Source organism: Brachionichthys hirsutus, chromosome 8, assembly GCF_040956055.1.
Source record: "Brachionichthys hirsutus isolate HB-005 chromosome 8, CSIRO-AGI_Bhir_v1, whole genome shotgun sequence".
In the NCBI taxonomy this organism is placed as follows: Eukaryota; Metazoa; Chordata; class Actinopteri; order Lophiiformes; family Brachionichthyidae; genus Brachionichthys; species Brachionichthys hirsutus.
Window position 1 is genome coordinate 177380 of NC_090904.1, and position 26834 is coordinate 204213.

Below are 26834 nucleotides of genomic sequence, written 5' to 3' on the forward strand. Positions count from 1 at the left end.
CAGGACAAGGTTTCAGTGCAGAGGATCAGAAGTGAGCTGGGACTGTTTGTAGAGCGTCATCTGTGGTGCGCTGCACATTCACATTCTGAAATAGTGATGAGAGGATGAGTTAGAATCTGAAATTATTTTTATGATCTGTTTGTTTTTGCTCATTTAAAGTACCCTCATATTCATGTCACAGTAGAAAGACTTGCAAATACAAATTGAGACATTCAGAGCAGAAAAATGGGCCTGTTAGACATGGCTAGGTTGTTTTTAAATAAAGTATATTCTTCGATATGGAAATATGATAATCGTGCCAGAGAACTAATCTGTATTGTTAATTTCAAAGAGGAGTTATTAAATCAGGACTGATGAATGCTTTAATAAGAACATCCACTGATGTGACAAATGTAGAACTGCACCTTCAGATACATAATTACCACTGAATGCAGATCAGCTATGACAGAATAGAAGATCACCGTCGTTAATACAGAAAACAGTAACAAGAGAATGTTTTAATCAGATTTTTATGACAAATACATGAAAAGTAAAATACATTTATGAAATTATGCCAATGTGTGTTACCCAATACCCAGCTAACATCAGAGATAATTGTAGAGCGGTAAAGCTTGATTTCAGTGCCAGTCTCGTGAAGTATTCAGACAGATCACAATTCAACAGTAACCAGACAAAGTGAGAATGTTTAAGAAGAAAAATGTTACATCTGCTAGAATCGATGTCGACATTAAATGTATGTCTCCTGTTGCTTGTGTACACAGAAATAAAAATTAGCATTATTATGACAGACAAAAGTGTTTATATTACACAAAACAAGGTAATCATCATGCAAATAGAAGTTTTCAAGTAACATTAGGAAGTGATTAATATGTCCTGACTAAGGTTTTCTAAGAAGTATAAAATGAGAAAGCAATGTTTCATTTCCTTTTACAATGGCATGATTCAGAACATTTAAACTAAAAGTTTGTTTTAAGTGAAATATTTTTATTTGTTTTCTATCTAACTTGCAACTTTTCTGTATTTTCAGAGCTGTTCAAGCGTGTGATCCTATTTTTGCGAGGATGTTTTATCCCATCATTAAAAGTGTTTTCTTACGTAAACTCTCAAGGCCATCCGCACACATGCACGGTTCTAATGTCCAAAGACAATGAAATGACCACAAGTTGAAAATAACTGCAGACAGGACGGAGATGGGATCACATGTCAGTGCCAGGCGATGCCTCAGCGGTCTCAGGGATTACCGGCCGACGAAGACTGAACATGGATTCCTCTGCAGAGGGTAAAGGATTTACAATCTTTGTGCAAAGGAATGAACACTGACTTCAGACCCATGGAGTCCAGGAGGAGAGGAGATGTAAACTAAAATGATGGAAGACTGAGACATCCTTCTGATAGAGTCAATGTGGTGAGACTGATTACACCTGAAAGAGAATCACGTCGGTGTCTGCTGAAAGACACTGCGGCTTGCTGCCTGCGATACCCACCTCTGGTCTATCTCTGTGTGTGTTCACACAGTCCACACCTAAATAGACAGACTCCACTTTACATCCTGCGTGGGGGACCAAACAAAACAAGGACCATTAACAGGCCGAGCAGAGATAACTGCACAAAGTCATTGGATCACAAATAAGAATATTTCAAAAAGTACAAACTCCTTGTCCTTTAGGACAGAAATATAGGACAGTAATTGGAAAGAAATTCAATATAAGGCTCAAGAATCTCACCATAAGCCATGGGGGTCAACTTCAACACTGTGTGCAAAGGGCAATTCAGGTAAGGCAACTCAACTGTGGAGGTGGAGACAGGAAGTGATAAGGTTGAAAAAGGAAGACAATAGTTTTTAATGCAATGTTTCCTCATCACGCACAGCAAGTCCTTCATACCTGCCGTCTTGTCCAGGAAATAAGCGAGAAGACAGCGCATGACGGCCTGGTGACAAACGACCAGGACGTTCTCCTGCCGCTCCAGCTCCATCATCACGGGCTCCAGTCGCTGCACCAGGTCTTCATAAGACTGATGGGGAACAACAGAAAGTAAATCTCAAGCTCAATTCTGACGTTACGTTGGAACACATTTTAAAGATGAATGATCCTTTTATTGATTTGATCAGCTCACATCAGACCTCGGTCCCTGCTGTAAGCTACCAGCCCATTCCATCGGCTGAACCGATACCAATAAGGTGAACGGAACAATCGCTCGTACCTCTCCTTTCGGGTAGCGATAACGGTACTTGTCTTGATCTCTGAGTGCAAACTCCATTGGGTAATGCTCCTGGATCTCTTCGTACATCATTTCCTCACACACCCCCTTTTGAGCAGAGAGAAGATGCATTCATTCAGCTGAACCTGGTATTAACTTTACTGAAGGCAGGAACCAACATACGGCGTCTATTTCATTGAGAGACTTCCACTGCTCGTATGGCACGCCCAGGCATTCTGCTGTCTGGATCGTTCTCTTCATCTGGCTGGTCCACACTTTGAGATCTTTGATGTTTTGCTCCTGGAGGAATTTCCTCAGATGTTTGGCAAACTAGAAGATAAGACAAAGTATTAATATGCTTTAAATCCATCGTAACGAAACAACAACCCTCTCCACAACCATAATGACTTTTTTGGGCTGCATTTAAATTCATATGTGACAAACGTGATTAAGGTACACAGACACCTCTTTTCCTCTGGAAGACAATCCAGAGTCTCCTCCAATCCGTCCCTTGATGTTCAGGTCGCTCTCACCATGGCGGCACAGGTAGATGGACCTTGGCGTAATGTGGATGTTCATCAGGTAGTAGACGATTCGGCTTTGGATGTGGTCGAGAACGCGGTTCACCAGGTAACGCCGGCCCACATCCATGATTTTTATATAGGACAGATCCCTGGAGGAAGAGAGACAAGTCAGCCATCTCTGATCTTGAGGCGGTGGTTTAATTTGAAGGACATCATTTTGTGCATCCTTACCTGTCCAGAACCTCGTCCAGAGGTTGGTAGGAGGACTCGTAACACTTGATCCTCTTCATAAAGTCCTCAACCGCCTCCTCTGTGTTGCAGTGGATGTAATCTGGGCAGTCCAATTTCACTTGCTGTCAAGACACACAGAAGGAAGCGAGCCGAGGAGAGAGGGAGTTGGGTCTTTGTTCATTCTCAGGTTGTTTGATTTAAGTAAGGACACATTTTGGGCTTAAAACAGCGTCACAGTTTCCACTTGGGCTGTTTATTATTAAATTATTAACTAATTTGAATATGTCCATTTATGGACTGCACAGTTTTTTTTTTCTTTATAATTAGGCCCGAGCGCCTATTCTAGGCGTAAGGGGCTATTGCTTTTGCAACGCAGAAGACAAGTTGACGAGCGTAGCGAGTCAACCCTCGACAAAGTTGACGAGCGCAGCTCGTCAACCCTCAGCATCCAACACACTCACGCCCACACACACGACACTCAACAGCACACACACACACACCGACACTAAACAACACAAATGCACACACACAGAGATCCACAAACACGAGTTGACGAGCGCAGCGAGTCAACTCGTGTTTGTAACTGTCTTCCGATGGTTGACGAGCGCAGCGAGTCAACCATCGGGCGACCAACACACCCACGCCCACACCCACGACACTCAACAGCACACACACACACACCCCGACACTAAACAACACAGACACACAGACACACACACACACACACAAACACGAGTTGACGAGCGAAGCTCGTCAACTCGTGTTTGTGTGCCCCCACAGACGCGTGGCCTTCGTCGAGACCATTCCGAAAATGTATTTTGTGTAGAAATCGCACACTCAGAAAAAAAGTTATATTGTTTTTGCAAAAATTCTTTATTAGGCCCGAGCGCCTATTCTAGGCGTAAGGGGCTATTGCTTTTGCAACGCAGAAGACGACAAGTTGACGAGCGCAGCTCGTCAACTCTCGACAAAGTTGACGAGCGCAGCTCGACAAAGTTGACGAGCGCAGCTCGTCAACCCTCGGCATCCAACACACTCACGCACACACACACCGACACTCAACAGCACACACACACACACACCGACACTCAACAACACACACGCACACACACAGACATCGACAAACACAGTTGACGAGCGCAGCGAGTCAACTGTGTTTGTAACTGTCTTCCGATGGTTGACGAGCGCAGCGAGTCAACCATCGGGCGACCAACACACCCACGCCCACACCCACGACACTCAACAGCACACACACACACACCCCGACACTAAACAACACAGACACACAGACACACACACACACACACAAACACGAGTTGACGAGCGAAGCTCGTCAACTCGTGTTTGTGTGCCCCCACAGACGCGTAGCCCTCGTCGAGACCATTCCGAAAATGTATTTTGTGTAGAAATCACACACTCAGAAAAAAAGTTATATTGTTTTTGCAAAAATTCTTTATTAGGCCCGAGCGCCTATTCTAGGCGTAATTAGGCCCGAGCGCCTATTCTAGGCGTAAGGGGCTATTGCTTTTGCAACGCAGAAGACGACAAGTTGACGAGCGCAGCTCGTCAACTCTCGACAAAGTTGACGAGCGCAGCTCGTCAACCCTCGACAAAGTTGACGAGCACAGCTCGTCAACCCTCGGCATCCAACACACTCACGCACACACACACCGACACTCAACAGCACACACACACACACCAACACTCAACAACACACACGCACACACACAGACATCGACAAACACAGTTGACGAGCGCAGCGAGTCAACTGTGTTTGTAACTGTCTTCCGATGGTTGACGAGCGCAGCGAGTCAACCATCGGGCGACCAACACACCCACGCCCACACACACGACACTCAACAGCACACACACACTCACCCTGACACTAAACAACACACATACAGACACACACAAACATGAGTTGACGAGCGCAGCGAGTCAACTCGTGTTTGTGTGTGTCTGTGTGCCCCCACAGACGGGTAGCCCTCGTCGAGACCATTCCAAAAATGTATTTTGTTTAGAAATCGCATACTCAGAAAAAAAGTTATATTGTTTTTGCAAAAATTCTTTATTCTTTCTTCTTCTTTATTCTTCTTCTTTGTTCTGCTGTTTAAACGGCAATTTGACCCCCTGAACATGCTCGAAAACTCACCAAACTTTGAACCAAGCTCAGAACCGGCGAAAAATTAATTATTTTATGTGTTTTAAAATTGGGCATGAAAAAGTGGCGCGTCAGCGCCACCTACAAAAATCACAATGCATTGTGCCTATGGGGGGTCCGACGCCAACTTTGTCGGACAGCCACGAAATTCGGTACACACATGCGTCAAGTCAAGGCAAAAAAAAAAAAGTATTATGGCCACGCCCCCAGACACACAGGAAGGCGGCCATATTGGATATAATTTTAAAAACTGCAGAGTCAGCGTTTGCACACACACACAATCCAATCCAAACCAGATTTTAAACACTTATTGACCCTTCCTACCTGGACATTTTAAAAGTGAAACTTTGACAATCAGCCTTACAGCGCCCCCTAGAGAACGATAACAAAAATTGAATGGGAATTCAAAAAATACTTTGCCAGAAATGATTGAAACTTACCAGAAAAGTCCCTCACGTGGTCCCGATCAAAAAACACAATCGTAACCACGTTGTTGTTTTTACGCTGTTGCCATGGCGATGGCAACCCCTCCTATGGGGAGGGGTCCGACGCCAACTTTGTCGGACAGCCACGAAATTCGGTACAGACATGCCTCATGTCAGGGCAAAAAAAAAATGTATTATGGCCACGCCCCCAGACACACAGGAAGGCGGCCATATTGGATTGAAACTCCCGATGGCAGATGGCCATATAATCCAAGTAACGATTTGACTAAACTGTGAGCTACCAATGCAGCTCAAATCTAAACACTTGCGAAGCACTCAGGACAAAAGCGGCGTGCGTCGGCGGGTCAGCTCAACGGCCTGTCGGCCGGCGAGGGCCTACAACGCCGCTTGCGGCTTTAATAATCTATTTTATTTGTTTTTGTTCGGCCACAAAACTGCTCGAAATAAATAAAAATATAATATACTGTTCATGTTCAGAAACTTCATCATGTAAGTAACAAATATGCAACGTATTTTTCATGAGAAAATACAGCGCATTATCTGCTTCTTCTCATTTTAAACTCAAAGCATAAATTAAACAAAGCTTACCACTATATTTTGTGCAATGACGTCTGGATCCTCACACACAGACTCCACAAAAAATACCTGGATTGATAAGAAAACATGGCGACCTGAGCTGTCTTCAAGCCAAGGCCACTGGTTGGATTCAACACAAACCTTTTTTTAAGTACCTTGAAAGCATTCTGCTCAGCAAATTTGATGATGGTCTCTCTCCTTTCTCTTGTTGTATTTGTGGCATCAAAGACCTGAGACAGCAGGAAAACCAACCCTTATGCAGCCCTGTATTGATATTTTGATCATTTGCCGCGGACAAACAGGGCCCGCTTTAAACACTCACCGCCACCTGTCCTCCTTCGACGCTCAGGTACTGCCGGACATCGTTTAATGCCGCCATGGCGCATTGACTGCAGAAAAATGACAGACCGCGTCAGTCAACTGGAGGGAAACATTTTTAGATTCAACAGAAGCTTTTGAAAATTACAAATCACTTTCAGAGGCTAATTCTAAAATCTGTGTGCACAGTTCATGAAATTGTATACGAGCAAGTAAATCTGATCTCAGAAACTTGTGGGAAAAGAGATGCTGTAGGCGTTTTCATTTGAAAACAAAAAACATATAAAGGGGTCCCAGATTCTAAGAACTTTTCTCTTCAATAACTTCAGAATATCCAAGAAATAAAATGTGTCATATAATCTGCAGACATATCTGTCCCGGGGTAGCACACCTTAAATTTACACACATTTCTGACTACAGGGCAGAGCGCTGTGTTACAGAACACAACCAAACTGCTGTTTATTTCACAGCTGGGCTCCCTCATTCTGATTTCCAGTGGGCGGAGTCTCAGGCCTGAAAACATGCCGATTGGCGTCTCTCAGGGTAGACCTACCGTCTGATCTTTAAACCCTCTTCATTATCTGGCCGGAAGAACTCAAAGGACTTGTAGGTCTTCAAACACTCTCTCCGGTACTGGCCAACATTGAACTCTGTTGAAGATATAGTTAATTTTTTAATGGGGGGTATGCTCGTTTTGTACAACAAATTAATATATCAAATATGTGCATGTGATCGTGTTGCAGCTGCTACCTTTGGTTGGCACCCCGATCCAGTTTAGGTACCGCGTGAGCTTCTTGGAAATGTACGTCTTTCCTCGGGCAGGAAGTCCAACAGTACCAATGAGGGTGGGGCAGTTTGTCGTACACACTGCCAGAGACAGAAACACAACATTTTAACGGCTTAATAACAGCCATCAGACGTCTGCCGGCTATTCTGGAACACGTTGAAGAAGACTAGTGTCTCCGTGCGAGACACCAGATGAGTCCGTTTAGGAAGAACAGCAGAGCTTGACTCAGCAGAAACAGCCAGCTGATCCCCACAGCTGCTCACAGCGGCGCTGCGGGGGGGGGGGGGGGGGGGGGGGGGCATCCGACATGGGTCAGATGGACAAATTCATTTCAGCCAATTATTCCATTCATAGTTCAAGATGGAACCCTGAGCGCAACAAAAGGAGGATCGATGTGCAGCTTTTATTAAATGCGCCACATCTAAATTAACGCGCGTCGTGGAAGACGTGCGGGTAACGCGGCTGGAATGAGAGATGCCCCGCGTCACGTCGCGTCACGTCACGTCCCGCTCGCATCCTTTGCGGCACTTGCTCCAAAGGTCCATCTTACCGCGTCTCTGGGCAATGTGGCCGTTCCTGCCCGGCATCCAGATCTTCCTGAGCGGGTTCTGGGTGAGTTCCCGGGGGGAAGAGTCCAGCGTGAACTGCTCGTTGTCTAACATCACGACAGCTAGCGGTCTGATTCAGCAGACTGGGGGGAGGTCAGCTGAGGAACAATGGCTTCTCCTTACCGTAACGACTGGAGAACGAGCGCAGCAGCAACCTGGACAGTTGCCTGACCGGTGTTTATCACGTGCTATCATTAATTGAACTTTCTCAGGTGTAACTGCAACCAAAAATATATCCAGAACAAAAGCAGATCGTAGAAACATTTTCTATCAAAATATTTTTGTAACTATATATTACCGTAAATACGCGGTGAGTGCGCAAAAAGAAGAGAAGAAAGTAAAGGGGTTTGAGAAAACAAACTTCCAGTTCACATGCAGCGCACATGGGCAGTGAATGCTGCAGAGCGTTGAGCCAATCAGAGGAAGGTATACAGCTCCACCAGCCAATAGGAGAGGCAGGTCGGTAACGAGGAGCGCATGCTGAGCGTTTGGAGCTCCCAGATCAAAGAGGAACCACAAGATATCCTTATTGTAGTAAATATGTTGTCATTGATTTCAGTTACACTTGGAACAAACAGACGTTTGTGTTTAGTTATGTATTTCGATGTTTATTCCTCTATTGATTAAATTGTCCATTGAGATTAACCATGGGCCAGACTTGAATACAGATGCTGATTCTAGATTACTTTTTAACTTAATTCCAACACTGGGCCTTTAAAAAAACATATTCCCATATACTAAATATCAGCCAATTATCTGTTATAGAAAGATTCGATTTTTCTTGATAATTTATAAACTACTGATGATAAACACATAATCCTAAACGTTAAGATTAGTTTTAAACGCTCAGTGAATTTGGTGGTTTTTCTTAATTTGTCAAGAGTCAGATTTGAGTAAAGTGTCATCTGGTCCCGTCCCAGGCTCACCTACAAGGTAAATGCCTCAGTTTGAGTTTATGGTTTTACTCTTTAAGGTAGAGTAAAACCAAAAAATAGACATTTTCAAAAAGCGGACTACAGAACCTCGTACAATGCTGTTAAGCGACTGTTGCGTCATTAAACCTCTGGATAATCATTTATAACATTTAAATTTCTAAATAAAATATATCAACAAGCTGGTCTCAGCATTGTGTTTTTGAGTGTCTGCTGTCAGCCTGACTTAATGTAGAATCACAGCCGCTAGGTGGCACTGTGTGCTCACTTTAGGTCATGTATTTGAAATCAGAGTTTGATTAAATTAATTAAATTTATAACACCATCTGCATCATCATGTAGATCACAATTCCCCAAACACATTAACGAAAATAAAACCTAAAAAGCTGCAAAGAGAGATTTGTTTTTATACTTCAACTTGAAATATGATTTTAAATGATTACATTATGAAATATGTCTACAGGGGTCGCTGCGGCTCAGTTGTTACAGCGGGACATCCAGTGACCGATAGGCCAGTGTTACATATCCACATGTCCACATGTCAAAGGGCAAGACACTGAACCCTAAATCGGCCCCCGTGGACCTGGCAGCGCCTTGCATGGCAGCAGTCTCCCACTGGAGTATGGATATACAGGACTGCACCATGAAGGTGCAGCCCATTTACCATTTACAGTTCATTTGTGAAATGTTTTGCAAACGGTAGTTTTCTTCAGGAATCGGCTCCAAAATCGAATGCGCTCTTCTGTTGCATGTAGCATTCCACTCAGTTTCATGGTCATTTTCAAGAGGTTCATGTGTAACTGGCAGATATGGTCTAGAAAAGCAAATGTCATAATGGGAGAAAAAAATCCAGACTCCCCTTGTACTATCAATGCTGTTATTACCTCCCTGGAAGAGGTAATAACAGCAAAAATAGAGTAGGCACATCAGTCCTGCAGGATTATTACACATACATACGGAGGCTACAGTGCAGTCTGAAGCCTGTAATGAGATTCTGAGCGAGCGCGTGAACTTTCCCCTAGATAGAGAGCAGGCAGGGAGGGAGGGAGGGAGGGAGCAAGTGAGAAAACAAGGAGGAGAACGACAGATTTATGGTGAATACGTATTCAGAGCAAGAACGTCCGAGATAAAAACAGAAGTGAAGAAAATGCAGATTTTCTGCAGCTTGCAGCATGTAAGGAATGGATATAAACCTCCATGCAGCGCATGCAGGGATGTGATCTGTGAAGCATATTCCTCTTGCAGTCTCTCTCACATATGGGCTATGAGGTCCCACCTCAGACAAAGATAGGGTGAGGCGTTCACAGCTAGCGCCATCTAAAATATATATTTATAACAGCAGCATACCGCTCATTGTGTGTCAGACAGATAATGATTAATAAAGTATTTCATTTCATTCATGATTAACAATCATGCACTGAATTACCAAAATGAAGATCCCCCCCCAAAAAAAATCCAACTATTGAACTTCACATAATGGTTTCTCTGTGCCTCTCTGCATGTCGGCCATTTCCTCCTCAAGCCTCCATCCTGAGCTGTGATCACCCGACGCACATCTGTAACGTATTTATGATCATCCGACGCACATCTGTAACGTATTTATGATCACCCGACGCACATCTGTAACGTATTTATGATCACCCGACGCACATCTGTAACGTATTTATGATCACCCGACGCACATCTGTAACGTATTTATGATCATCCGACGCACATCTGTGACGTATTTATGATCATCCGACGCACATCTGTAACGTATTTATGATCACCCGACGCACATCTGTAACGTATTTATGATCATCCGACACACATCTGTAACGTATTTATGATCATCCGACGCACATCTGTGACGTATTTATTCAAACAAAAACTCCCTTCAATGCCTCTACATCTGTTTACCTTTAAATAATATATTAATCCGGCTCTCTAGAATACACAACCACAACAGTGCAATGTCTTGGTTTTACAATAGGTGTGTTATTGGACTATGGTCTATATACATATATACATTATATATATACACTATATACATTAGCAATAGTTAAGATTCCGTTCATGTGCACAAAGCCCTTAACAGGCAGTGTAGGGTTAGACACAGGGAAGTTCAGTCCAGGATGTTGCGTGTACTACCTCCTCCAGGTGAGTTTAGGGCTCCCTCACGCCACATGAGTGACGTCATGTCTGTAACCCTGTGCAGCCAGCGTTTACTTTCATTGCTAGCTCACAGGCTAGCCGACCAGCTACCAGCGCCTCACCTGGATTTACAAAGTGACTATAAAGTGTGTCCCGAACCCCCAGCCTGTGTCGCAGCCCCCCCCCCCCCGCGACAGCTACGTGACGCGGACTTGTTTACTTCATCTGCGCCTGTTAGCACAGCCGCTCCTAGCGCCCTGTGCTAACGACTGGCAAAGTGTCAACAAACATGGGAGGAAAACTACAAGAGAAGTGGGACGTCGGCGGGAATCGAACCCTACCTGCTCTGTCCCGCGTGTTCTTCGGGCGGCAGGAGCCCCTCATGGTCTCGGTTTAAAGCCTCCCTTTCTCAAGCAGCAATGAATGAACTGCGTGGAAGGAGGCGCGCGAACACGCTCGAGCGCGCGCGCGCACGGTCGCTTCCTCATATTATTGTTGAATATAACTTTATTGTCATTACACACGGTGATACAATCACATTAAGCAGGCTCTGCTCAACACAAAGGACAGATAAATGTGACCATTTATACATCTGGACGGTTATTGCGATAAACACAGTGTTTGGGATTGTTCTTGATTGGGAAGATCATTGTTGTTTTTTCAATTGTTATTCATTGTCCGTATGGCCCACGGGAAGAAGCTGTGAGACAGTCTGGGGGTTAGGGTTAGGGTTATAGATAACATATAGGTCTGTAAAAGACGTGAAGGAAAAATTGATGTGATTTACGGTGTCTGTAGAAGATGTGGGCGTGCAAAATTCTATTTTTTGCCATATCTCAGGAACGGAAGGACGTAGAGAGACGGGGTTTGGACCAGCGTGTTCAGCGTGTCCGAATTATGTGAGAGGGATCAGGTTTCCACGTCTCTACAACGTACCGTTTACGCGATACAGTAATTCGATTTGAAATCTTCCCATAAAATTGAATGGGGTTTGGGCCCTTTCTGGTTTCATTCCAGAAACGGCCACAAGAGGGCAGCATGCCACCTTCTTGTGGAGACATGCTGCCCTCTTGTGGAGACATGTGGCCGCTACAGTGAGCATCAGAAGTTTACAATCAGCATAAATATACACACAAGCAAATGTCTCATCAACTTGTAACTTGGTACACTTATAGATGACACATAGGGCTATAAACTGAGGTGGCAGACAGGTTGATGTGATTTACGGTGTAGACATTACATGCGTGCAAAGTTGTAGTTTTGCCATATCTTGGGGACGGAAGGTCGTAGAGCGACGCGGTTGGACCAGCGTTTTCAGCGTCGCCAAATTATGTGGGACAGATCAGGTTTCCACGTCTCTACAGCGTACCGTTCTCGCGATAATTCAATTTGAAATTTGCCCATAGAAATGAATGGGGTTTGGGACCTTTCTGTGGAAAGTCGGTGTGGGAGACCAGACATGACGAGCCACTATTATGAGACTATGATGTGTATCAGCTTTCTCCTTGGATGTGTGTGCGTGTAAAGATAAAAGGCTCCATATTCTGCCCTCTGGTGGTCCATGAACATATTACAAAGCCAGAGAAATATGTCTGCTAAAAGTTTGATCTGAAATCTTGCATTTGGACTGAAAACACTGGAAATTTTCAAATTGCATCTCATAGTTCTAAAAAGAGTTGTGTCGTATAATGTTGGACTTCTCAGAGGCAGCTTAGTACCTAAAAAGAGGATTATTGTCTCATCTAAAATTAAGTCACTTCCTTTTATTATTATTATTATTATTATAGCCGTATATCACTTTCTACTCATCTTTCCATTTTCCTCCATTCATTCTGCCCCCACCACCCCAAAATAAATCAAAGATCACATTTTCTTACTCACAGCTGCAGCTTTTTGTCATTTTAATTTGACCTGCTGTCCTCTTCTCTGCATCCATCAGTCTTGTTGACAAGGGAGGAACCGAGGCCCAGCGTAATGTCACCACAGCATCCTGGCATGGTGTCTGTTGGAGAGTGATAGTGGTGGTGCTGCAAGACGTGAAGGGTACCAGTGAAGTGTGCTGCCCCAGGGCCGGAAGCCCGACCTGGGCAGCGGTTAGCTAGCACATCCCTCTCAGAGCATCTGCCAGCCTCTGTGGGAAGTCCCCCAGCGAGATGCGAGTCATTCCTGTGTGCCAATGAAAACTTTAAATTGAATACGCAGACAATTTATCTTTGAGCATCCTGTTCATTCCGGGCTGAAAGCAGTGTCTTTTCTTCCCTGCAGATATTTGGAATATGTCACATTATTTGACAGTCAAACTGAAGAGTAGTGATATTTTGGGAAAATAAGATCCATCCATCCAACTTTAATCATGAGCTGCTTTATTGCTCACCGGATCAATTCAATTCAATTCAGTTTTATTTCTATAGCGCCAGATCACAACATAAAGTCATCTCAAGGCACTTTACAGGATTAGCAGGGAAAGACCTGCAGGGAAACACAGAACCCAACTTGACCCACAAGAGCAACGGAGGCAAGGAAAAACTTCCCTTTAACGGGCAGAAACCTTGGACAGAACCTAGGCTCATGGTGGACGGCCATCTGTCTGACCGGCTGGGTTGAGAGAGAGAGAAAGAGAGAGAGAGAATGGCAGGTCGGAGACGAGTCAAAAACAAGGAGATGGATGGGAAGCGATAGCGAGACAGAGCAGGAGCAGACAAAAACAAGATGCTAATGCTAGCGATATAAAGCTATAAATGCTAATGCTAGCGACGTGGACATCAGTGTTGAGGGACACAGGTCCAGGTTCTGCAGCACCACGGACAGAAGGACCTGAAAGAGAGAGAGGGACAAACAGCGGGAGAGAGCGCACAAGACTACAGGGACGAGAGAGAGATTACTGACATATATTTATAACATGAATAATCAGATAAAGAGGGAGGAGCTCAGTGTGTCATGATGTTAAGCTACCAATGCTGCCTAATGACAGCATATTGATTATATTGATTACTGCATCGATTAGTTATAAGCTTTGTTAAAAAGGAAAGTCTTTAATCTACTCTTGAACATAGAGATGGTGTCTGTCTCACGAACCAATCAGGGAGCCGATTCCACAATAAAGAAGCTTGATAACTGAAAGCTCCGCCCCCTGTCTGCTCTTGGAAATGTTTGGAACCACGAGCAGGCCAGCATTTTGGGACCGCAGGGTTCTAGTGGGGCAATATCATCAGCCTCACTCTGAATGAACAGTGACAACATCACATCTGGTATCACATTTAATTCAAGCATATCTGCTGGGACCAAACAGCAATCGTGTATTTCACACAGAGCCTAAAACACGTCCAGCTTTTATCGATCGATTGTCTGAATGCCGTCACGATTCACATTAAAGTCCACCAAACAAATCACAAGTTAGTGTGATGCTGTTCAGCTCCAGGTGGCAATGTTGCTTCACAACGAGGAAATCTCTGGAACTTTCACATGAGAAAGAGCAACTCAAACACAAAGAGGCAGAGACACTGTGAAGAAAGAATAGAACAATATGCATTGTGTGATATAGGAAGAAGAATGACTGGGTCGAACACAAAAACTTCAAAAACAGGAGAGCACCGACTTCATGTGAGTCTTTAGAATTAGAAAAGGCCTCGCTGCAATGCATCTGTCCAACGCTAGGGGTACAAATGATGGGTGGAGGTCAAAGGACAAACCCAGACTGTATAAGGATGGCATTGAGAAATATAAATACATATTTAATGTCATAATAAAGAGTGGATTTGGAATATCAAGATTATGTCTCATCAATATCTTCACGAATCAGCGATGTGACAAGCCTGAAAGGGGCGAGAGGAGGAGATCAACAGTGTGGCTTATTGTAAAAGGACCTTCAAGTTCTTTCATCGGCTCTCATGGTGATAAGGGAAAGCATGCAGGCTGTCGGAGGAAAGGAAGCGAGAGCGGGCGAGGTTTTTAAAGGTGCGTGAGTATAAAAGTTCGTTAGAGGCCCCCCCCCTCTGACCGCAGGGTCACTAAGAGACAACATGTGCCTGATTTTAATACTGGTCCTGCAGAAAAGCAGAGCAAGGCAGCGTTACGTTTGAAACCGGAATTCACCAGAACAAGTGTATCCTGATGTGGTGAGGAGCTGGGGGGGGGGGGGGGGGCAGGAGGAGGGGGAACAGGCCTCACTCCATCTCTTGTCATTTCTAGATCTGCAAAACAGACTTGGATATGAGAAGCATTTTGAAAGAGGGCCAAAAGGCTTGTGTGACGTTTTCTTACCCTAAATACAACTTTAATGAATTGAATTAAGTAGTTGACACCCAGCCTGTGCTTCATCTTCATATCGTTTGGTTCCTAAAGACAGCTGATAGAGGACAGCCTCACCACTGCAGGAACAGACGTGGGTTTCATAAGCGTTCAGATTAAATACTACAATTACATGAGTAATTTAAACCTTCATTCAAGGCATTTCATGACAAACCACGTTGATGAGAAAGCCACAACATGCTACACGTTCATGCCTTCATTCTAGCCATTTCCTCCTTGTATTTAAGCCTGAAAATAGTGTAGAAAGTTGCCAAAGTTCCAAGAGACAAATAAATAGGATTTATGTGACACCAAACAGCCCTCCTTGGTGCAGCAAAGGTCCCACGCTACCTTCTTAAAGATGTGATTTGGTATAAAAAAAACATCTTTATGTTTACGCATGTTTATTTCCAACAATTCTGATGAGACAAAATATTTATCAAATGCTTCACAGCAGTTTCCCCTCTGATTGTTTTCATTATAATCCACCGAACTGGAGAAAACAGTGCAGTCAGAGAAAAGGTGAATAGATTGAGAATGCTGATCAGGCAAATCGAAGGTTTATCTCTTCTGATAATGCAGAGTGACACAGACACGCTTGAGAGGAAACCACCTGGAAGTCAAAAGCAGCTCATCATAATCCAGGAGATACCAGGAAAACACATCAAAAATAATAAACTAACAAACACTGTGTTAGCAAAAATGTTTGTTTATATATGAGCATGCACTAGAAAGAAATGAGGACATGGTAAATCAGCTTAAAGTAAAAGGGTCAGCCTGTTTCTCTCATTGTCTTTTTCTCTCTTGCACCTGCAGAAGTGTGGAAGAGCGACAAATTCAGTGTCCTCCATTTAAAGGGCACTGCAAAGCCACCTAAAAGCTAAGAGAGAGACAGTGTGAGTGCGTGTGCGTGTGCGTGTGCGTGTGCGTGTGCGTGTGCGTGTGCGTGTGCGTGTGCGCAGCAGCAAAAAAGGAACCTTACATATCAGGAACCTTGTCCGTGTGGCTTTTCCTCCCACATGCAATTTAGGTGAATTGATTACTCCAAATTGTCTGAGTGTGTGCGTGAACAGATTTTTGTTCTCGGGGGGCGGTGCCTTGATAGACTCCTCCTACTCCTGCGTGCTGCCTCTTTCTCACGTCTGATCTGGCTGAGCTTCGACGTGAACCAGGGCTTGTCGTTAGCATAACTCACCCTCATTGTAGCTGATCCATGAGGTCACCGTGTCCGTGTCCGTGTCCTCGTCCAGATTGTCCGTAGCAGCCTCTCCTGGATCAGCACCAAAATGTAATAATCTGTTTCTGGTAATATTCCAAAAAGATTCCTGAAAATGTCATCAAGATCTTTCTGTAATGTTTTGAGTTATGCTGCTAAAAGACAGACAGACAAACAGACAAGCAGACAGATAGACAGATGCACCGACAAAATCATCAGAGGCAATGATTTTAAAATAGTCCTGAGATGGAGTTGATTTTATGATGGTGAACAGTCGAGTTTCACCACAGAATAATATCGACATGAGGTTCTAATTCAGTCTAGGTGGTGAATGGAGCAAACATTTAATTTGTAAAAGTGAACAGCATCCTGCACATGTTTGAACATGAACCAGTACACACAGGATGCAGGTAAAGAAAACAATTATGAAATAGATTACCTTTCAATGCTGTAAAAAAAGAAGTTGTTTTGAATTCTACAACTCCCCGGACAGCTCCAGTGAGACAGAGTCTGATTGACAGGTTGTTAGTGACAAGGTCCTGTAAACGTTCACTTCCTGCTGCTCTCTGTGCAGGAAGTGAAGTAGTGAACCTTTGACCTCGGACGTCTTACTAAAGATCCTTGTCAAGACTACACACAATCAATCAATACATCAGGTAATGACAATAAAAGGATGCACAGCCGAAATCCACGTCAGACAACTATATACAAAGAGTTGAGTTCAGTTTAAACACGATCATGGTCAGCCTTTCCTCACAACTGGCAGCCATTTCACCATAATTCATGTAAAAGGGATATTTGTGACTCAGAATGTGGACCGGCCTCGACTCAAGATCACTCGAACAATCCCTCGGGCAGAAGAAGCACTAAAATATTTGACTTACGGTAATTAAAAAGAGATTAGGGGCAGCACGGTGGCGCAGTGGTTGCGCAGTGGCCTCCTGCGTAAAAACCTTTTCTCTGTGGAGTTTACGTGTTCACCCCGTGCCTGGGAGGGTTCTCCTCCCACCACCAAAAATATGCAACCTAGCTAAATTGGTGACATTGACATGGATGCAAGTGTGATTGGTTGCCAGCTGGAATAGGCTCCACCCCTGTGACCCAAAACAGGATGAGCCATTAAGAAAATGAACAAATGAATAAAAACAAAGCAACATAGTAGAAATATTCTACTGTTGTTATACTCATTATATATATTGATTAATTCATGTACATATATCATTTTCTTTTTTCTCTGTAAACAAGGGTTCGTTCGTTTTAATTTATACACTCCTTGTTTGCCAATTTCAGTAAAGCTTGGAAATGCATCAATATGGATTAGTTGATTGTTGATTTATTGATATTCTAGTATTAATCTTAAACAGATAAGTACTCCAAATCAAACATTTATGTGTTCCTATTGTGTTGGGGTTATTTTCTCCTTTCATCTTAATTTTGGAACTGTGAAACACCAAAAAATCTCCCATCAGGTGCTTTATCAAGATCATCATCATTCCCATTCTCACCAAACTTTCCAGTGACTCCTGGTGAAGTAACATTATAATGTTTATCCACTAATTTATTCATGCTTTTCTGGCATGTGACGACTGCCTGTGGGTGAGACCTCATATTCCTCATGCACCCTCTATAATTCCATCATCCTCTCAGATTAGAGCATGGGTGTAAAATGGGATAAATCATTGATGCAGTATTGTGACAACAAGATGGTAACAAGACAAATCAAACACCCAACACCATAAAGGCAGGAGGTTGCTGCACATTCCAGTTGATAAACGTGCACTGATAAACGTGCCCGCTAGGTGTCACTGTCTGCAGCAAAAACAAATCCTTCTGAAGAACTCTAAAAGAAACGTTTTTACAAAAACACGTTCATGCTAAAAAGAGGAGTCACACCACCTGATAAATTACATTACATTAAATTTAAATAGAAATAGAAAAATAATTGAATAAATAAATAAATATACCAGAGACCTGATATGGAATATATTTAGGGTAATCTAATTATTCTTATACCAATCTAATAACTAACAAAATAATCATAATAATCATTATTATAAATAACAATAAATGCAATATCCTTCATTTAAAGGGCCAAGACAATAAATGGTGGATCTGGGAAGTTGCATGGGGTGGAGCCATTCAGCATCTTACCCCAAACTTACACCTATTATGGATGCAGGTTCGAGACAAGCTTCTTACTCTTTATATAAGTGACTGGACAAAAGACGACACTGTTTCACAAGAAGGATCAATTCTGATAATGGAGCTCCACACCCTCACTATTCGCTCAATCAACTCTGGAGGCCGAGATCTGATGAATCTGGAGCTCTACGATGGAACGTTAGCGTGTACTTCTGCACGTCGTGAAGTATGTTTATATCTGCACACTGAATAAGAGAAGGTCTTTGAGACTGAATTTCTATTAGAATTAAATGTATATTAGGATGTTTTCAGAATATTCCTCCTGAACGATTATGCTGCTATGCCTCACATATTGTGACAAAATTTTATTATACCACAATTGGAGCATAATGTCTTTGTCCATTTGATCTTGTTGAGCAACCTAAGAGTAAACTATTTTTGGTTAAAGTTAAGGAATAGACAAGAAAATCATTAGCGCTTGTATAGTGAAGTATAAATCACTGTTCCTCATAAACGCTGGTCCTTGTGAGAATATTCAAAGATATTTCCAGAAGGCTGTTGTCTGCACTGGGAGGTGTGCATCTATCAAAGCATGTCAGCAAAGGTCATTCCACGCTGTAAAAAATGGAAAACGCTCTGTCACTGTATGCTTGACTTTATGTTTGACCTTTTCAGGAAGGAGAACTTTAATCCTTGAATATACTAGACTGTAAGATATGGAAAATGACTGTGCTCTTATCTCTGTTACCCTGGAGACCATCAGCAGCACAGGGTGGTATTAAGCATCAGTTTGTATGATGGAAAAATACCTTTTCAGCCATCACTCCTCACACTTATGGACAATGCTGCTATACAAAAGCATTACGCCTTCACAATTAAATTGTTTGTCATATTAATATTGTCTCCTTTATCGAAATTGTCTTTGCTATTTTTGACTGAGCAAAGTGAGCACACTGTTTGTACCTGACACATTTATACTTGTGCACTTGCGTGCATTTACCATTTGCAAAATATTCATCAAATGGCCTATATACACATTGAAATATTTGTCCCTGTTTTGGAGGGTCCTGGGAAAAACAAGAGCTATAAAATACCTTAAGTTGTTTGACTATTTGTACTGTAATACACGCTACTGTGTGACTGTACTTGTACCCTAACATTCTATCTAATAAATATATTCATCATCTTCCTCCTACCTTCACGGAAAGGTGAGCTGTTCTTATGCTGTTTAAAGTCTTTGCACATGCAGACCATAATAATAGGCAAACCCTGCGCCCCCATCTTCCAGATCTGGTCCAGTAAATTATGCCCCCCCCCCCCCCCCTGCAATAGAAGTATTTGTCGCGCGATCTTGAAAAGGCGGTGATAATCTGGGGGGGAGAGATAAGAAATGCCATTTATTCCGCGGCATTTTGGAGCCTATTTCCCGGGCCGATCAACCCCATTCTCCCCCTCCAGCAGCGCGCTGATAACGATTAGGCTATTTATTATCTTCACACAGAACAAAGATTAGCCAGCACCGATGAAAAATTACCCCAGGATGGGCTAAATCAGTGTGACACAATTAAACTGTTTAAACACAGGCGGAGAAAATAATGATTCAGATGCTTTAAAAATTATTTGAAAGATTAAAAAACATACAAAAAACGTCTGTCATTAATAAAAGAGCCACTTCAAATGAATTACCATTAAAAAACATCGATATTACCTAAAAAATTAACCCTAACATTATGACGTTTCATTGGTATTTATCTTTTTATGCTATAAAACCAACTTTTAGTGCGGCCACCCCTCTCTCTCTGGGCTCGGGTGGGAGAGAGAAGGTGGATTGAATTAATGTCAAATACTCAAATGGAGTGGATGTTCGCAGCCGATAAGGTTTTATCACCACGCCAGATCAAAGAGCTCACACTCGAAGCATTATCATGCTGATGAGCTCTAATACAAGCTCCTCCGGGCTTCGCTCTGCGGTTCTGGTGTTCTGGATTTTAGTTACACAGATGTGATCTCCACTAAAAACACGTTTTACGTTCAGCTTTAATTGCAAGAAAGAAAATAAATGATACGCTCCATGCTGATTGGTTCGTCTGGAAGAGGGCGTCATCGTTGATAGGCCAATTATCAAGCGTATTTCACAAGTATTTCATTTTCCGGGAAGATTTAACCACTAAAGGTGTTTACTTTAAAATACCTTTCTGGGCCTGTTCGATCTCAGATTTACCAGACGGACAGACAAAACGAGAAACAACAAGAACAGCATGCCCATTAAGGAGAGGCGGTGAGGACACTTCAAATCAAACGTAACCTATTTCTAATAATCTAATCTAATCTAATCTGTATAGTCCACCCTGTTTGTTCAGGAATTGTTGGTGGAGTTCTTCCAAATCAAAGCATTCATAAGGATGTGGGTCGATTTGATGCATTATTAATGTCAGAGTGAAAATATCAGATGCTGTCATGGGACTCGAGCAGATTATTCTTTCTTTCTTTCTTTCTTTCTTTCATCTCCTTGCTCTCATTTCTTTTTTTCTTCACTAAAATGCGTAACGGCGTCAAGGAGGCGGCAGGGTCCCCGGCCTGAGCTGCACGCGCTCCATGTACAATTATTGTATGTCAATCTGCGTGTGTGTGTGTATATGTGCGTGAGAGAGAGAGGGAGAGAGACTCTAAAAAAGATCAAAGAGAGCAGCTGTGTCACGTTATCCTTTTTACATATCTTTATAAACGACTCGCACAAAAGCACGAAATATATAAAATAAACAATAGAATTAACCATATCGGCAGTAAATTTATCCGGAAAATATGATTTATTTAAAGGTCTTTTTTGCGGCATCTATAGCTGAGCTTCAGTGTCGTTCGTGTCTCCGCGCTAAAACGCGCACTAACGGATGTGGACAGTCCGTGTCCCCGTCTCTGGTCCCGAACCCAAAGGCCGGTATTACCCTAAACAGCATCCTATAACGTTTTGGAAATATTTGAATCCTTTCATCCAAGAGGCTTCAGATGATTTCAGAACTACAGGAGACACGGAGATCGATACCTTGGCCTAACAGCGCAGATAGAACCTTGATCATAAAGCACCAATATGAATATGATGTCTGGCTGTTGGGGAACCGCCTCCGAGCTTTGAAAGGTGCTGTAATTGGCTGAATCAAGAATTTAAGAGGCTCCGCCTCCGAGACTGACCAACCTGGCCCCGCTGTCAGCCACGGTCGTGCGTCCCGCTGGATGAGGAGTTTACTCTGACACGCTCACCGGAGCAGCAGGAGCTAACGGGGGAAAGGACGTGCGTGGGTTGATCTGATGCTGTGGACACAATAACGCGTGAGTAACGCGCCTTATCGAGTAACGCGCAAACAAGGAGCTCAAACGTGGCTTTTTATCAGCAGGAGGACTGACGCTGCAGGGATGTGACTTTAAGATGTTAAGAAATCAAGAAATGTTTATTATCATTCAAACACTCTCATGAAAGAACGAAAAACAGGCGCACAACAAACAGTCACCAAAACAGACACACACTCTCCGGTGATTGCGCTGCACGTTTCCAGTGTCAAACTAAGGCAAAGCCAGAGGAATCAAAACACAACATCTGTCGCCTCGTGCACATGTGTTCGAGACCCTTTCACCTCTGCCTGCATCTTTCTGAACTCGACACGCCTCAGAGATGGACGTGGCGGCGGATCAGCCCCGCTGGATGCATCCCGCGGACCCCCCCCACCCTGGCCTGGGACACAACTACATGGAGCCCTGCACGACGCAGCTGCTTCCCCCAGATGAAGTGGATGTTTTCTTTAATCACCTGGACTCACAAGGAAACCCGTACTACCACAACTCTGCCCGGGCCCGGGTGTCCTACAGCCAAGCGCACGGTAGGCCGCGCAATGAGCGCAATGACGCAGGCAGCTGTCAAAGACGATATATTTAGTTATTGTGACTCCTAAACAAGTCACGATTACGCACCAAACGCCAGTTCCTCTTATTTGGCGCTCTAAAATGTGACCTATTCATAAATAAGAAACGTTGCTTGTATTGATTACGTCATGCTGTTTTTATCTGGCCTCAGGTTTATCCAAATTAAAATAATCAAACAGCGCGGGAATGGCTGTTTTCAAAGTACAGTTAACTTTAGGAAATATTAGTTTCATTCTCCTAATTTATTTGTTTTAATTAGGCTAAATTTTGAACCACAAAGTCTCGTTAATTTTCAATTCAAATTTACCTGATATCTAATCGAATTTTTTCCTGCTAATAAACTATCTATATATCTTTTACAGCTCGTCTGACTGGCTCTCAGGTCTGCCGGCCCCATCTCATCCACAGCCCGGGCATTTCCTGGCTGCAGGACGGGGGGAGCCCCCACAACGCCTGGGCCGTCAGTCCCTTCAGCAAGCCCAGCCTGCACCAGCACGGCTCCGCGTCCACCGGCGGCCTCTCCGCCGTCTACCCGCGCAGCAGCACGTCCAACGCGGTCTCCACGTCCCACTGCAGCCCCCATCTGTATGCGTTCCCCCCGACACCACCGAAGGACGTCTCGCCGGACCTGGGGGCCGCGTCTCCCCCCTCCAGAATGGATGAGAAGGAGGGGATGAAGATGGAGGGTTGCGGCCAGACCCCCCCCACCCACCACCCCATACCGACATATCCCACATACTCATTCCCAGCGGCGCATGAGTACGGCGGCGGCCTGTTTCACCCCGGGGGCCTGCTCGGAGCCCCCCCCTGCTTCATGAACAAGAACAAAGGCAAGACACGCTCCTGCACCGGTAAGTCCGCAAACGCACCACGAACCCGCCAGAAACAAATAAAAGAGTGTTTGGACATGTTCAAACGTCAGACGAGCACATAATAAATCTGATATAAACACTAAACCTCCACTCAAAGTAGGCCTCGTCAAGGAAAATGAGAAATATCCCAATTAAAAACGCTTAAAAACATTCCCCGACGTAATCAGGGTCAGCAGTGTTTCTATTTACCGCATTTAAATCAGATACCGTGATTTAAAATGAGTCGTTATAATGTAGTATAAACGGGTTTAAGTTTTAAGATCAGACATTCATTAGCCCACAAGCAGTAACGAATTATAAAATACTTTTACCTATAACATACTAATTATTTAAGAAACAACATTTAAAAACCCTCATTCTTTGTACAAAAGCAGCCTTTTTAATACAAAAGCAATTTCATAGCGTCTAAATGGAGGCAAGGTAACGATTAAAACCTCTAATCATTATAAATGATACAACCATTGTTCAATAAATGCTTGTAATGAACTCGATCCGCTCCGAGGTGTGAAAGGAAGCTCAGTATTTAGGCTCTTCTCAGTTACAGAAGACAGGAATACTTTGTAATCTGACTACTCCCAGCGGAGACCCGATTGCTCTATAAAGTGGAATCATCTCAAAGAAGAACTTGTTGAAGTGCGAGCTGATTCTAAATTTGCATTCAAATAATTATGACTTGTTGCTAATAATTTGCTGTGATCTTGGATGGCTTCAGATCTAATCCGGTAAACTGGGCCCTGTTTATAGATTTATAGAACAATAATATTCCTCGTTTTAGGTGTTGAACAAAGGGAATAACGTTTGACAGAATAATAAATCAGCAGACTCGCAGACATGAAGGTTCCCTTAATTCTCTCATGGACAAACAGAAACTGGAAACTACATCGAGTCTGTATTTGGGGGTTGAACCGGAACCACAAAGACGCAATTTGGGAATATATAGTTGAAAGTTTCACAAACCTCCATGTGTGTGTTTCTTCAGAGGGCCGTGAGTGTGTCAATTGTGGAGCCACCGCCACACCTCTGTGGCGCCGGGACAGCACCGGGCACTACCTGTGCAACGCGTGTGGGCTGTACCACAAGATGAATGGTCAGAACCGACCTCTGATCAAGCCCAAACGGAGACTGGTGAGTCGGGGGGGGGACCAACCCGAAGAGCATCCAAACAATTCCGTCGTTCAAAATGAAAGCGCTTTTCTCTGTGCGTCCTTCGCGCCCCGCAGCGCCCCGCAGCGCCCCGCAGCGCCCCGCAGCGCCCCGCCCCGCCCCGCCCCGCAGCCTTCCAGCTGTTTCCTCTCCGGATATCTGACCGGTCCAGATAAAGCAGCGCCCGTTTCCTCCTAACGACAGGACTGAGACCTATAATCTATAATGTTTGGCGCTGATCGACGCTCCAATCATTTTGCCTTGATTTTTCAGAGTGGACCCACGTTTTGTAAAACATAATTCATATCTTGTTGATAATACATTTATTACATCATGGTGGAACAGATTAATGTAGGAATTGTCCTTAGTAAAATAGATCAAAGAGGAAAGAACTGGGACGATAAGCACAAGGGCTCCTCATAATTTAGATATGGAGATCAATTATTGGTCTACAAATATACCAACCGTTAGTTAAATACAGTCAATTTCACACTTTGTATTTAGTGGTACATTCCCTAAAATGTGCCTCTCTGAACATTTACCTTACGTTTGCAGGTGAAATGATTAATTTAGTAAATAGCAACATGATCATCAAATAACTTTAATAGATCGTTGTGTGACTATGTGAATGAATATAGCGGCCTTTGGTCTGTTTGTGCTGTTGACCCCTAATCAAAGTTTAATCTGTCTTTTTCCACACGCAGTCCGCTGCCAGACGAGCTGGCACCTGCTGTGCCAACTGTCAGACGAGCACCACCACACTCTGGCGGCGTAACGCTCACGGCGATCCAGTGTGCAACGCCTGCGGCCTCTACTTCAAGCTGCATAATGTGAGTCTGTGTTTGTGGATTGTGAAGTTGGGCCTCTGGCTGCACTGGTGTGGAGGAACGAGAAGGGAAGACTGTTTAATCCCAGACACCGTCAGATTTATTGTTTCCATGGTAATCCCATTGAGACTCACAATGGTGGATTATGAATAGGAGACTGGAGGCATGTTTCAGATGGTATTCTATAATTTTGTACGGTCAACAAATCTCATGTAAAGATGGTAACAATCAATTTATTGTAAAGTAACCAAATCCTGATGGTACCTGGAGGAGTTTCATCAATGACATGCACGTTTATCACCAATGGGAAATGTGTAGCACTTCTACAAACTAATGTTCCAAAGCTAATTTAGGAAATGATGCCGCCTGAGCCTTAACCCGAAGCCTTAGCTCCTAATTTCTATATTTGAACTGGTCCTCCAATCTTTCACCAAATCACGCATCTCATTTCTCTCTCTCTCGATTCACAGGTGAATCGACCACTCACTATGAAAAAAGAGGGAATACAGACACGCAATCGCAAAATGTCCAACAAATCCAAAAAGAACAAGAGGTGCAATGACAGCTATGATGAATTTCCCAAATGCCTGCATGAGAAGAGCTCTCCATACGGCACCGCCTGCCTGGCCGGACGCATGTCTCTGGGCCACTTGCCTCCTTTCGGCCATGCCGGACACATGCTTCCCACACCCACTCCGATACACCCTTCCTTTGGGCACCCACACCACTCTAATGTGGTGACAGCCATGGGATGAGAGGCCGAGGAGAACCGGAATGAGGGCTGGTACAGACAGATTTTGTCGAGACCGTCTTGAGTGATCATGCCAATAGTCACTGGAGAATACAAATATCAATATTATTATGATGATTATTTACAGGTACATATTTTGATGGGGTAAGATATTCTGCTTCCTGCATGTTAACCCATAAATGTCATTGCAGCTCATAGTTTCATCCCCGCTGACGGCCTGATCTGGTGCGGATCAATACTGTGAATATTGTAAATGTGTGAGAATGAAGGGGACGTCCCAGACAGACCCCTTCACAACATTGGATGAAATGTGCTGGATTATTATTTTTGTTGAACGGTTTTAAAAGATTTTCACAAAAGAAAAAGTAAAAAACAAAACAAATTGACACTGTTTACGATGATAATTATTTTTATTCAGATAATTTATTTTCACTGCCTTGTCTTCTTTTACTATATCACCTGAGTATGGATACCGTTATTATGAACATATTTTTACCTGAAGCGCTTTCTCTGAGCTGGTTGACATTTATACTCCTAAATAAAGAGGTCAAGTTCATTATCCCTCCTGCTCTTTCTATTCAATAATCAATGTTTAATGCTGAAACCTTCATACTTAAATGTTCCACTCCAATAACACAACTAATACAACTCCAAGTTAAATCCATTAACAACTATACTTATTTGTTTCTTTGTACTGTCTTATGCTTTTCCCATGTTTATCTAATACTGCATGTGTACTTTTCTAAGTTTCCCTTCTGAACCCAGATTT

At 43.5% G+C, this 26834-nt stretch overlaps 2 protein-coding genes across 3 annotated transcripts; one reads left to right on the forward strand and one right to left on the reverse strand.

Moving 5' to 3' along the window:
• Position 1: 1 nt before the first annotated feature.
• On the reverse strand, positions 2-11299 carry pfkfb4b (6-phosphofructo-2-kinase/fructose-2,6-biphosphatase 4b). 2 transcript variants are annotated; one of them, XM_068741915.1, is made up of 14 exons: positions 11257-11299; positions 7206-7322; positions 7009-7105; positions 6460-6526; positions 6293-6367; positions 6150-6206; positions 2955-3076; positions 2665-2872; positions 2383-2529; positions 2203-2307; positions 1884-2013; positions 1725-1787; positions 1485-1549; positions 2-85 (listed from the first exon to the last, which is right to left on the reverse strand). In XM_068741915.1, exons 1-14 carry the CDS (start codon positions 11297-11299, stop codon positions 26-28), a joined length of 1356 nt encoding a protein of 451 aa, XP_068598016.1. In that variant the 3' UTR covers positions 2-25. The 2 variants fall into 2 exon arrangements, with proteins under 2 accessions (XP_068598016.1, XP_068598014.1); XM_068741913.1 differs by lacking the exon at positions 11257-11299 and adding an exon at positions 7793-7904.
• A 10925-nt stretch (positions 11300-22224) lies between these two features.
• Positions 22225-26069, forward strand: gata2b (GATA binding protein 2b). Its single transcript, XM_068742389.1, has 5 exons — positions 22225-22429; positions 22835-23323; positions 24324-24469; positions 25192-25317; positions 25785-26069. The coding sequence occupies exons 1-5, from the start codon at positions 22225-22227 to the stop codon at positions 26067-26069; spliced, it is 1251 nt and encodes a 416-aa protein (XP_068598490.1).
• Positions 26070-26834: the final 765 nt, after the last annotated feature.